The 14,439-nt window shown below is 38.8% G+C and overlaps 1 protein-coding gene across 1 annotated transcript in view; it reads left to right on the forward strand.

Moving 5' to 3' along the window:
* Positions 1-1,297: 1,297 nt before the first annotated feature.
* Positions 1,298-14,439, forward strand: part of auts2a (activator of transcription and developmental regulator AUTS2 a) — a 335,804-nt gene continuing 322,662 nt past the window's right edge. Inside the window, exons 1-2 of the mRNA XM_079860573.1 lie at positions 1,298-1,578; positions 3,387-4,097. Coding sequence (XP_079716699.1) covers positions 3,825-4,097 — 273 coding nt within the window. The 5' untranslated portion in view covers positions 1,298-1,578; positions 3,387-3,824. The remainder of the gene's footprint in view (positions 1,579-3,386; positions 4,098-14,439) is intronic.

Raw genomic sequence — 14,439 nt, forward strand, 5'->3', positions numbered from 1 at the left:
ACGTCTTAATACTTCTGCTTTGTTTAAGCCTTTATAGCGGGAGTCAAACACCCTATTTCGCCCTAATGGTATGCTAAATTACATTTGGAGTGTTCTGTAAGATATAATATCTCCATTCCTAGAGCTTCCGAACAAATGGGTTTTTTGGGGTACGGACTGATGGGGCACTGAACCCAAGGAGTCGGTCCTAGAGCTCCTCCTGTCCGATTTTAGGGAGAAATTGGGTCAATTGGAGACGTCAAATAATTTTTTAGGCGCGTTGAAAGATCACCACAGACACATTACAATCCACATGGGATGATCTCACAGTATAATAAGCAGCTGTACAAAATATGATACATCAGTGTTTTGCCAGTTTATCTCTTTTAATTATTTTTATAACATCCATTGTATGTCTGACTGACTGCACTGTATTCATCCTTTTGATTCTAAACTGAACTCAAATGGCACTGAGAATTGGGTAAGAGAAACATAAACCACTTAATTGGGGAAATTGAAAGATGAAACCATGCTGATGACCTGGGTCTGTGGTGGAGTTGTGAGTTTGATGTGTCAATTAAACTGGAGGTTCTGTGGGGTGCGGACTGGATCGACTCCATTCCTAGAGCTTCCAAACAAATGGGTTTTTTGGGGTGCGGACTGATGGGGCAGTGAATCCGAGGTCAGTCCTAGAGCTCCTCCTGTCCAATTTTAGGGAAAAATCGGGTCCATTGGAGACATCCAACACCACAGACACAGTGTAAGAGTAAAACTATATGCAAAATAAGATACACCTGTGTTTTGCCAGATGAGAAGTTTATTCTATGTATCATCTTTTTGCTACTTTAATTCATTTTACTCTAATTAATTTTATAACTGTATAATTTATCTCTTTTAATTCCTTTTATAACTGTTTTAATTTCCCTTGCTTTTATTTTGTGCTTATTTTTATTCCTTTCTATGTAAACCACTTATGTATACCATTTACAATTATACATACCATAGTGTATGAAATGTGCTACATAAATAAATTTGCCTTGCCTAATTTAAGTCATCAACCAAGAAGTAATCAGCGCCATACAGAATACAACGATTGTCATTATTTTGATAATCAGCGCAGATGGCAATGTAATGGAAACGAATGGTATGCTAAATTACATTTAGAGTGTTTTGTAAGATATAATATCTGAAAGTAATGTATCATGCATTTAAGCCGAGAGATCTGTATAGAGAGCGCAGCACTATATGCGCTGAGGAAGCGGATCGCCTGTAAAGCGGCACTGCGGCAGTACTGTATCAATCCGCCCGGTCCCCGCTCGCTCTGGGATCCTGAAGCACGGACTCGCGGAGAGGAGCAGCTTCGCTTCCTTGCAGGATTTATTTGTTTGTGGAAAATTTTCTCTTTTGTTTTCCGTTCTAGAGCAGCGCGCTTTCCGAATGTCGACGACTCGCTCGGACGGCCCTTCTCCACTCGCCAGGCTTTGCATGTGTTGCTTTTGTCCTGCAGGAGAGAAGGCAGGCTTTGTGTTTTGGTGGATCTAGAGCTGAAGGAGGCAGTGCCAGGCGCTGCTGCTGCTGCTGTGGGCTGGACCTGCCACGGTGCGTGAGATTTACTGACGGAGAGAGAAAGAGAGAGAGACAAAAAAGACTCATGGAAGACAGCGAGAGTGAAGGGAGGGCTGGCAGGGAGTGTAAATACATTAAAACCATTTATATATTTCATGTGTGAGTGCGCGCGCGCGCGCGCGTTTGTCTGACAGGAGTGCCAGCACAGGGCATCATCAGGTTCAAGGGATATGCGATTGGGAATAGCTTTGCAGTAATAGCCGACCTGTACTGTTGATCATTGCTGTTGGTAAAATGTTACTGGGATGCATAATTCATATGGAAAAAGTCAGATTGCAATGCTGATATTCAGTGTTTTGGTAGTGGTGGATTTGTAAGGCAGATCAAGGTTGGTGGCTAGTGAAGTTTAAGTTGATGAGTGTCTATGATGTCATAATGTAGCTGCTGTAGAAGTTTACATTGATGCTTGATTATGATGTCAGTATTGCTGTTGTAAATCTTTGTTATCTACTAAGGTTAACATTTATGGCTATTTGTGATATAACATAGGTGTTTGTCATCTGATGCTGTTTGATGCTTGATTATGATGTCATAATGTAGCTGCTGATTTGGTGAAGGTGTCAATCAATTATTATTAGTTATGAAGTCAATGTTACTGCTGTAAGTGTTCATGTTGTCTAGTAAAGTTGATTTTTTTTTAGCCGATAACCAAAATGTAGGTGTTTATGTTATCTGATAATGTTAGGTGATGCTTGCTTGATTATGATGTCAGTGTAGCTGCAGATTTAGTGAAGTTGATGGATGATTATGATATCATAATGTACTGTAGATTCTGTCAGTTGGTGATGATCATGATGTCATCAATTTGACATCATATATGACATCATGCATTTTAGCCACAGCCTTTTGGTAGAAAAAGATGATTCTAATAAAAAGCTTCATTAGTTTATAAATAAACAAACAACTTAAGCAACTTTATAATGACAGAACATTATACATGAACACTGCAATTATTTATTATGTTGCGCAGACTTGTCTCTTTTTTAAGATTAATGAAATAATAATGCTTAGAAAGAATAATTTCAGAGGCTGTGCTGGCCTTGATTTGTTAGTATTCTAATTCTAATAACCCCGTGCTGCAGAACCTGTACACTTCTCTTTGACAACCCTGAATTTAGCTAGTTGTATTGAAGGTTTTTAGTGTTTTATCTGTAGTTTGGTGACATTGGGAAATAAACAGAGGAACCCTAGTAGAGATTATCAGTAAGGTGCAGAATGACTTTTTGTGGCTCTTGGTTTTGTACTTAGAGTAGATGACTAGAAGTAAGCCATAAATGTTCTGTCAGTGTACTCAGTTGAACTAAAATTTGCTGTGAGAAAATGACAATTTTTTTCTCTTGATCTACAGCTCTGTTAAGAAAAATGAATAATTTTACTCCGCCTGTCTCCGGTTATAGCAGTCTCAGAATAATGACTGTGCAGGAGGAGAAATATAAGCTCTTGAATATGTAATACAGGATATCTAGACTCAGCTCTGTAAATGGCTCATTATATGATGTATTTATTCTGCAAGAACACATTTTGAATAATTTTGTTTTCTTTCAAGAAACTGTAAGATCTAGGAAGATGGGAATGTGAAAGTGACTATAGTCATTGTGGAATTAGATCAAAAGGAAAGCATCTTAAGATGATCTTTTGCAGAGAGTCCAAATGTATTATGAAAATTGCTTTATTCATTTGCCTGCATGATGTGTTCCTATGTATAGCTAAGTGTGGGGATTCTGGGAATGCTCTTATAGAGAACATTTCAAACATCTGCTCTTTATCTCTTTGACTTGTAGGATGGGAAGGTGTCAGACTGCACTTAAACAGAGTGTTGGGTCCGTGAGGACAGCCATGTGGAGACCTGTTACAGCTCCGTTGGAAGACACTTCAAGTGATCTGCCAGTTTGTTTCCATTAAACGTGGGCTGAATTTGGAAGTTTGGATACTTTCCAGTTTGGCAACCCTTAACAGGATTCTATTTTGGATTTTTGTGCTTGTGGATGTATGCATTTTTCTTCTGGAATCTCATGTGTGTATTGCATTTCAAGCAAAGTCACATAACATCAGCCGGTTGTGGAATTTGGATAATAGCGCATCTCACACTGGAGTTCAGTTATTAAGCTTTCAGTTACAGGTGTTTGGTTGGGAATTGTGCGAGTTCTGCATCCACAACTGAGCTTGAGCCGAGAACCTCCTTTCTAGGAAGTGTTCGTTTGAGTGTGTCATCTGGTGAAATGGATGGCCCGCGGTGCAGCGGGATCCGGAAAAAGCGGAAGTCTCGGTCCGTGCGAGACCGGGAGCGAATGTCTAACGGGATCAGGAATAACCATGTCCGGGGACCCGTGATTCGATTCTCCTCGGATTCTGAGAGGGAAGACCGCACCAACCCCTCCTCCTCCTCACGACCCAAGCCACCGAGGAGGAAGAGGAAGGAGTCTACCTCTGCTGAGGAGGACATCATTGACGGATTCTCAATATCAGGATTTATGACGTTGGAAGCTCTTGAGGTAAGAGACCAGGGTAGTCTTGTACTGCGGACTTCGTGTGAATGTGTTTTTGACTGCTGTTTTTGGAAGTGCTTGTTTGGTTTGGCTGTGAAAAGCTCAGTGGCGGTATAATGACTGGTTTATTATTGTCTGTAGACTGCTTCTTTCTGGACTCTAATTGCCTGGGTCTGTTTGCACAGTATTGGATTTTCTGTTGTTCCACTGTGAGAGTGTTTGTGATTCAAGCAGATGTGGCTTTATATGCCATTTTCCTGCCAAAGGCGTAAGGCACGTCTGAATTGATGTACTTGTGCATTATTCAATGGCATTTTGTATGACAAATACTGTGTGTGTAGAGTGTTCAAACTGAAAATTCCAACAAGAAGTGCACTTCAAATACTGTATTTGGATGATGCACTTATTTAACTGAAAAAACCAAAACAAAGTGCGAAACGTGACAATTCATGCACTCAACTATTACAGCTTTCCTTACGTAGAAGAAGACAAGGGACTATAGTGTGACTTTTGGGACAACTGTTGTTGAGGATATCCCTGCTTTAAGATGCAGTTTCGAGAATGTTGTTGACTGTTCAACTTGATGTTTGAATACTAATAATCTATTATAACCGTTCTTATATATAAATCATCATGAAAGGATGTTATATTTAGCAAAAGGTGTTCATGTCTTCTGGTGAAGTTGAAGAATGATTATCAGGATGTCTTAATTTAGCTATAATTGTAGATGGTTCAGATGACATAGGCCTATTTCAGTCATAGGTTTAGATTTTAGTCAGAGACTTTTGGTAAGAAAGATGATTCTGCTAAAAAGATTCATTAGTTAAAAAAACAGACACATACAGAAACAAAAAAATGAAGCATCTAGATCTCTAACTCCTTTTGACAGCATTCATATTCAAACTAAACAAGCTGCTTTGGTCTGTTACACATATTATTTATGTGTTATTATTTATGTTCAAATGGATACTGTGTGGATGTTTATTATTGTTCTGATTGCTGGTAAAACTGAGTTTAAGGCTTTATACAGCCATCAAGTGAAGTTGGAAATATGTTACATGCACGGAAATAACCAAGTGAAATCAGTTTTACCAGTGGGAAACTCTGAATTTTACAATTATACCTGAGTTTTGTTGTTTAAAAGTAAAGGCTGAAATACACTACATAACTTTTAACATCTGAACATATTTTAAAACACTAGCCATCATACACTTTCCGACTTTATAAATGGTTACAGAGAAAAACTGGGCATTATGTGCACTGAACGACTGAGAAACATACTCTACACTACCAGACTTTCAAAGTATTTCAACTTTCAAACTTCCTTTGTGTGAAATCTGTCATCTCCGACTGCCTAAAATCTGCAGACTGGCACAGACTTGCGGCAACTATTGTCGACCCATTTAGATTCTAGACTGCAGATTGGGGCAAAAATCTGAGCAAAAGTTATTCCAGACTTAAGACGCTGGAATGGAAAGCAAGGGGTCAAGTTTTTGATTGGGGTCCTGCTAACAAATAGCTTTTTCCATTTATAAGAGCTTCTTGCAGTAAATGGTAAATGAAATGGAAAGCAGTAAATGGTAAATTAAAATGACCAGGCTGTCTTTCAATAATATTATTTTCATTATTTAATCATTTTATTTATGTTATTATTTATTAAATATGATTAATTTTGTCATATTATAGTTAAGTAATGTAAAGCTAATTACTCACCCTTCGCAGTTTGCAAGTTTCATGATTTTTTAAATGCTATGCATTTAATAAAACATAGATTGGGGATAAGTAATGCAGGTGTATTCACTTATGGTTACAGTGTTTTTTTCTGTCATTCTTTGTTACTTCCATATTTTGTTTCTGACTTTTGATTTGTCATATCGTAGGTGCTTACCAGGAGCACTTGAAGGCAGCATTGGCCCTCGCCATTGTTTTATTTGTCAGTCTTGACAGGACATCTGTAGAGTGTCATTCTGACTTTCAGCGTCGCTCTTGCTGTTAAAAGCCCAACAGTCTGACATGACAAAGCTTTGCACGCTTTACCCTCACATCCCCTACAGATGCTGTTGCATTGTGTTGGATGTTCACTACAGTAATCTGTGAAAGGAGCCCGTCAGCAGCTTACACTGTCACGCTAGCGCTATGAACCGCAGGCGCAGTTCTCCAGGGGTGACATCTCATTCACCGCTCTTCACTGTTCTGGGATCTGTGACTTATAGCCGCCCCCTGCATGCTCTCTCATCTTGCTTCATTTAGAAGTTCACAGAGCAGGAGACCTTAGTCTAGATCCTGCATGTCAACGATCAGCTCCATTCTCATTCATGCATCTCAGATGATCATGGGACTTAATGAGCCAGTGCAGCTAGCCAAATATGTATGTTGGCCTATTCTAGTGTAATTATTGTGTTTTTTTTGCCATTGTTATTAATAGTGATTATAGAAAAAGGATTATAAATGATAAGAGGATACTGGATATGGAAATTACACAACCTAGACTTTCCGTATATGAGCACCAGAGCTCAATGCATCAGCGCAAACTGCAATTCCACAGCGGCAAATTTATTGAATTATCATCATATGAAATGAAAGCAGTAGGGGGATGTTAATATTGATTTTGCTCTGATTGCTTGCTGTTCTGATTTTGGCCCAAAACACTTTTACAATATGTCAGAGCCATCTTACTTTTACCCAATACACCTATTCTCTCTTTATCCCATCTCATTTAAACGGTCTCTCTCTCTTCCTCTACCTCACTATTTCTATTTCTTGTCCTTCTTTTACAACAATCCCTTGATGGTTTCAATTTGAGCAGGAATTTGTCCTCAATTTGCCAGGAGGGGCTTGAAGAATTCGTACAGGTATTCCCAAATGACACATTGAAATCCAACTCGTTCCACTCCAGTGGACAGACTCGCATAGGAGTGAGCCATCAGCGACCGGGTGTTTATTAATGCTGCTTAGTGCTGGAACGACAGGCCTGAGAGGCAGTGTTTTACACCACTTTGAGAAATTACTAAATCATCAGGCTCGGGCCGCCTCAACAAACCTCCTCCCCCTTGGTCCCTGAGCACAAAGTTGCCACGTAATCGTTTCAACCTCCTCCCCCTTGCCCGCCTCTGCATCCCCAATTCAATATTACTTAATGCCTGCACCACTGGTGCCCTTAAACCACTTTATGTGATCATTGTGTTGTAAAGCTCCAAGCTCATTTGATTGAGAACAGCAGTCACCCTGCCTGCGTTCCCCACTCCATTGATCCACTCGTAAGAAAATGGTTAAGTCAATGTAAATAATACTAATGCTCTAGCACGTGCCTGGCGCAAAACAAAGCATTTGTTCTACACAATGGTTTTTCTCTTTCAGCTGGCGATCAAAATAGCTTTTCTGATCTTAATGCGAACACATCTAGCCTAATGTTTCTTTTTGTGTTTTCAACTCCATTGTGTTCTCCTCTTTAGCTAAATTGATGAGTGGCATGTTGAGTGGCATGATTTCAGACCGAGCTTTTATCATTTACAAATATTTACACAGCCTGCAATAACTTAAATGCAGTTCTAGAAAAAAAAAGATTAGCATTTCAGAAAGAGACAGGGAAAAGACAGAGCGGGAACCCATCGTGCCAGGCAGTGGATGGTTGAAAGTGGAAATTAGGTCATGGCCGGAGGAGGGGTTGGCATGAGGCCCAGAGGGGCACATCTTTCGTCTTTCGCCTAATGCCACAGCAAGACAAAAAGCATCCGGACAACTTGTAATTCATTTGAAATGAGATTGAACTCTCAGTGTTATGCATTCATGAAAGGTTATGGTCAGGTAAATGTGTTGCAGTAAGTGTAAATCGTCTTCATAATGTAAATTGTTTTGGATAAAAGGCATTAAAGGAATAGTTCGCCCCAAAATAAAAATTATCCCATAATCTTCTCACCCTCAAGTCATCCTGGGTGTATATGACTTTCTTCTTTCAGCCTAACACAATCAGAGTTCTATTAAATAATATCATAATTCATACGACTTCAGTGGGTAAATAAAGGCCTTCTGAAGCAAAGCAATGATTTTTTGTAAGAAAAATATCCATATTTAAAACTATAATCACTAGCTTCTGGCAACTGCTGTACATGCGTTCAGAATAGAGTCAAGTTCCTGCGAAAAAGTGACCTCTGACCTGACCCCTCTTATATCGAAATCCTCCTACATTTTTCTTTAAAACTTTAGTTTAAGACTTCTAATTCATGACCAGTGTTTTGTTTTGCTCTATCCTCTGTGCTTCCGCATTCGTCAGTTCTCACCTAAGCTTACACTACACCTACGTTATATGTCGGGTCAGAGGTCACCCTTCCGCTGGAACTCATCTCTCTTGTGAACGCGCACGCCTGTTGCTGGATTATACATGTTAATATTAACATGCATGGATTTGCACTTAAGCCTAAACAGAAAGTGAATGAGAGATCGACTGAGCGCGTGCGATTACCTGCGTCTGTCTTTGAGGTCAAGTCATATATATTCGTGAAAAGGTTGCCGTGTCCAAGGAAAGCGAAATATTTGTCGTGGCATCCTTTTAACGTTTAAGGGTATTTACCATGAATGGCGTCAGTGGTCAGCATTCCACAGTGCGAGGAAGCCGCGTGAAAAATAAAAATAAAATCAGCGAGTCACGCATTGAATCAATGCCTTTCTATTTCTATTAAGTGAGCATCAGCTTCAGCTTCAGCGTTACCCATGCGACGCATTGCTGGTCAGCTGAGCCTTGAAAAGTGGAGCCTCAAAGTTAAAATTAATTAACACCTTGTTTCATTACTATCTTTTAATGAATCAGCGTTTTTGAACGTGTTCGTTGAATGAACGGTTTAACGACTTGCTCAAAGACAGTCCGTTGCCGTAACAATGTGACATCACGCTGAGTGATAGCCTTTCGGTGCGCAGAGACGCTCTTTCGTTTCGGTTACATTGGTTTCTGAAAATGTACTAGTTTTTGTGCATGCTGACCACATCGTAACACTTATTTATATAGAAACAAATAAATATAGATAAATCAAAATAAACAAATAAATGGCGATAATACCGCAAATTGCGCTATTGAGCCACTCAAAATTACCGCAAGGGAAAATTGCCGCGACAGCCCTAGGAAGCTAAGTATTTTAACATAGTAAAAAGTTGCCCATTTCATTTTAACTGCCTTACTGTAATCTATTTTTTTTTCTTCTGTTTATTGAGCTTAACTTTAACCTGGAATAGTATGATGTTCTATCTTTAAAGCTGAAGTGTGTAAGTTGTAAGGGAAATAAACCTACAAATTATAGCTGTCTCTACAAATTAAGCATAAAGGATAGCAGAAAGTTTGTTAACATGCAAAAAATGACACACTTCAGCTTCTCGTTGACAATGTGCATGTAAATTGCCTGGTATAGATGAGGAAATGCAAAAAGTTTATTTTGTCTAATTTGATGTAATCGTGTCAAAAGCACTATGACAGAAATATCTTCTTGGCAGAATTGCGAGACGGGCTATAGATTTTCTGAGCTGTAGATGTCTCTTTGCTGTTTGAATCGAAAGATGAAGAGAGACAGATAGAGAAATTGATTACACTCTTCATTGAGAAGAATATTGTTGCGCTGAATCTATTGATGTTGCATGTGTGCCTAGTTAAAAACACACACAAATTCTGTGTACGAATAACGATGTCGGAACAAAGAAAGAAAACTGCTTGTAAAATGCATAAAACACTCATTTCTTTAGTGTCAAAAATTGCTGGTGATTTTCAAGGCAGGTTCTGAATATTTCTATACATGATATCTGTCACTGTCTTTAAGCCTTCAATTAATTTCCTCCCTAACAGTGCTTATATCTACTAATGGCAGTGACAGCCGATATTCATTTAGACCTCATTTGAAACTGTCAGAATATGATGTGTGATATGCATTAATACAGTGCTGCAGGAGCCATGACTGACACATCAAATATACAGTCCTGTCACTTCAAGGCATGCTAAAAGCAGCCGATGGATCATTCTGTAGTTACGCTTTTACATTCCTTTAGACTCCTACTTAGACAGCGTCTCTTTTGGATCACAAGTCGCATGTATAGCAATACTTTTGCTGTTTTAGGGTTATTAATGCATGATATGGGATTGCAAGTGAAGCTATTGTGCAAAAAATCTTTTATTAAAGATACAAAACATGCTGAGAGCAATTGAGGATCAGCTAAATGTGGAATTACTGTAAGGCTGAGTCCTGAGTATACAGTGCTGGTGATTGTAAAATTCAATGTTATATATATTTTCTTTATGCATTAGTATATCCACCTTTTTTGCAATGCAGAAGAAAGCTATTTTCTGTAAATGTGAAAGACTTTCGATTCGTTAGCTGCCATAGATAAATCAGTGGTCTAATAACAAAGTGCTGTCATCCCAAGGCGTCATATACTGACGCTTTTGACATTTCGTCAACATCCGACGCACATGGCACCCTTTAGCGTCAATATGAGACGCAGATAAATATGGGCCAGAAGGCGCCTCCTAGCGGTCTAACCCTAACCCTACACCAGACCTAAACCTACCCATAATCTGCGTCTCATATTGACGCTAAAGGGTGCCATGTGCGTCGGATGTTGACGAAATGTCAAAAGCGTCAGTAGGCTATATGACGCCCTAGGATGAGAATGCGTTGTGTAAACTGTTTAACTGTTGGCACTTTATACCAATGTGTTTATGATTACTATAATAACTTAAAATAGTATGATGATAATTGGCAATATCAAATCACGTTGTAAAATTGTGTCTTGGTGGTACACTGCTTTGTGTACTGCATTATAAGCATTAGCAATCAGCCAAATTCCTAATCTTATTGAGTAATTATTGTCTTTGAAATGAATTATTGATTGTTAACTTTTAGGTTTATATATTTAAAAAGTGCTGTGGAAGTTTGTGAAAAGACAATCATCCCAAATAGCATAAACGGATGCAAACTTTAAAAATGCAGAAAAAGTATGTTATCTAGGCACTGTTGATTTGTTATTTTTAACGTAATGTGATCTAGAGCTGGCTACATCTAATCTCTAATGCTATTTGCAATAAATAGTATGCAAATTCGGACGTAGCATACATTTAAATTTCTGAATCAAATTCAAAGTCATCACCATGTGGCATTGATGTGAAAAAGTCTCAAATTTAAAAATAAATGAGCGTTGGTTGTAGACCCAGAACTCAGTATTGTCTAAAACTAATGCACATATGTCTACAATTAAACTAAATATCAAGCTGACATCAATACTGAATAATCTTTGGGCGCCCAGCAGGAGTTGTCTGCTTATTGCATGATTAAAATAGTTTGAAATGGCTCATTAATTAGCTGTGTTGTTCGACCGCTTTTTCTCTCATTTTGGCTCCATTAAAAGCAATCATCCAATCTCTGACGATATTAGCCATGACCTGACATTTAATTGATCTTTAGAGGCATTTTGAAAAGAAAATAACTCGGTGTACCTGTTAAAGGAAAAATGAAATACAAAGATGTGCATGGTTGTGACAGGTAATTTGTTAAATGGTGTGACAAGTACAGGTGTGACGAAGGTTAATTGTTGTAAGAGCTTTAATCCAGCGCTGGCACAAGTATCGGTGCAACAGCTGCACATGTAATTTTGCCATTGACAAATCCAGGTGTGACGTCTGCCACATGCATGCATATCGATTTGTACAGACAAACATATTTAAATCATTGTTTTATGGTTATTTGCAGGTGCCATGACACTCTCACACTTTATAGCAGCAGCAGCAGCTGTGGTAATAGCTGGGGTGTTGCAAAAGGGCTGTTAACCACAGTAAATGTTTGCTCTCATGTTTAAATGGTGTGGCAAGAATATCATTAATGACCCTGTGAGGGTGTACAGAGGGGATAGTGCACTGTGTGTGTGTGTGTGTGAGAGAGAGAGAGAGAGAGAGAGAGAGAGAGAGAGAGAGAGAGAGAGAGAGAGAGAGAGAGAGAGAGAGAGAGAGAGAGAGAGAGAGAGTCAACACTCAGCATTCCCTCCAAACTCTCCCAACATCTGTTCACTGATATGCACTGATGCCTTCGTAGCTTTTAATTAAAAACGACAAAAACGTTTAAGATGTTAACAGTTTTGAAATTAAAATGTGTGTATTGGCCTCACTGGCGGCTCTGGTGTCTGTTAACAACTTGTGCTTCTGAAAAGAAAACTCACCACCACCACCACAATGTAGGAGTTGACCCAACATTTTTTCTTTTTCCATGTTTCTGACACAGGGTTGCTGTATACTGAAGTCTAATACTTAAAGGAAGTTTAATACAAGTTAAGCTCATTTGACTGCATTGGTGACATAAGATTACCACATTTATTTACTTTAAAACAAAAACAGAAATCAAGGTTAAGGAGAGGCACTTAAGAAATATGGAGCTAAAAATTAAATCACTTAAATTAATTATTATGTTAAAAATGTGTTATTTGAGCTTTAAAGCTCTTTAAATATTTTTTTTACAGTCATTTTAGAGTTTAAGGGTTGTGTTGTCATGGTGACAGAGTTTTAAAATTGGATATATTTTTTTTCCACTTTAAAATTGTGTTGACATTGTTAACTAATTGGCTAAGATTTTTGCCTATTATATATTTACGTGACCAATTCAAACGCTGCATAGGGAATATTTTTCATCTTCACAAAAACTCCCGATTGCACAGACACCTATTGAAAATGACTGGATTTTGCCCACGAATATTTGCAGAATAATGGTAAATGTGCCCAAAACTTGAACTTGTAAACCCCAAACTATTCCTTTAAGATTACCAATTCCCCCCAATATTACTAGTAATGGTTGTCTTTGCGGAGACACACTCAGAAAGCATGCGCTCAGCGTTTTGGTGTAGACGTAAATAATGTATCAAATAGCGGTGTTAAGTGCCCGAAGTCTATCCCATATGAGCTGCAAACGCTAGTCTGCAAAGAGTAGATCATATGCTGCTCAGACTCAAAAAGCTAATGCTTAGGCAAATTACATTTTTATTCAAATATAACTGGCTTGTCTAAGTAAGTTTATAATAATACATCTGGCATGTCTGTGACTTAGTATCTGGTGGGACACCACTCATTCATTATCCCTGTTCTCTTGTGTGGAGGAATAGAATGAAAGTAAAGTGTTTGTGAAAGCTAGTCAACAGCAGGGCTGTGAGGGCTTGAAGGCTCACAGAGACCTGGATGAAGTTAAAACTTCTGGCTCTCTCTGCCTGCCAACATCTGGCAGCAAGTGATGTCATTGCAGTTCCAAAGCAGGTTTGTGTTACACCGTGTCCTAACCAGATGCGATGCGATAAGATTCCAGCGAAAAATAATTTGTCTGTCCACACTAGACGCAACGCGACTTCGAGATGCGGAAAAAAAAACAATCAAAACCCACAGCCAATCAGAACAGCGTGTGGGCGGGCTCTCGCGGAAAGTGCACAGCACCAGAGAGTAATTTTGACGGCAATCGCAAGAAAATGGATACGTAGGCTACATAATCAAATTCACAACTATTACAGCATTGAAACATTATTCAAATACATAGGCTACTGAGTTACTAAAACTATCTTTGTCAAATAATACACTTGTTTGTTCATAGTTTGAACGTTCTTGTTTCCATTTGTTTAATTTCAAGATCTGAGGTGAATTATGCAGTTGCTTTTACAGCTACAAAGCTGGGAGCACTAAATGATATTCAAAGTCACATTACACACTTTTAACATTAAATAAAGCACATAAACAGTACCTGAGATTATCATTGCCACACTTTGTGTTTGTTGTTGCAGTACGATGTTGCAGAAAAATAGAAACCATTTCTAAATAGAATTGTCGCGTGTCGCCGTTGCGGCTGGATAGGACAAAAACTCTGATTGACATGGAAAAGATACATTTGATCGTGTGTTGCGGCGGCGCGGCGCGTATGGTTAGGACACGGTGTTAGAGACTGTGACAGAGCCCTGTTCCTCTTCTCATACCCTTCCTCTCACACGTTTCATCCTCTGATTCACACGCACACACCCAAAAGCAACTTGATCTTTCTTTATGCAAGACAAAGTCAGGTCGAGACAGGACAAGTGGAAGGGAGCTCGCTCTCTTTCTTTCCCTCCTTTTCTCTGAAATGTCCTTGTAGTGGTTCATTCTACGAAAACAGGTACCCATGAGACAGTTTGATAAGGTGATTTGTAAAGTACTAAATATTACTAATTGTTGACTTTAATCATTCTATTAGACAAAAAAAATTTTGTAATAAATTTTGATATCTGATGGGACTTCAGAAAGGTAATAGGGTTGGTTGACAGTTTTAGAGTCTAATTTGGCATTACAAAGCCTTGTGCTCATGACCTTGCCTCTTAG

The sequence above is a fragment of the Squalius cephalus genome (assembly GCF_949319135.1).
Source record: "Squalius cephalus genome assembly, chromosome: 24".
Taxonomy (NCBI): Eukaryota; Metazoa; Chordata; class Actinopteri; order Cypriniformes; family Leuciscidae; genus Squalius; species Squalius cephalus.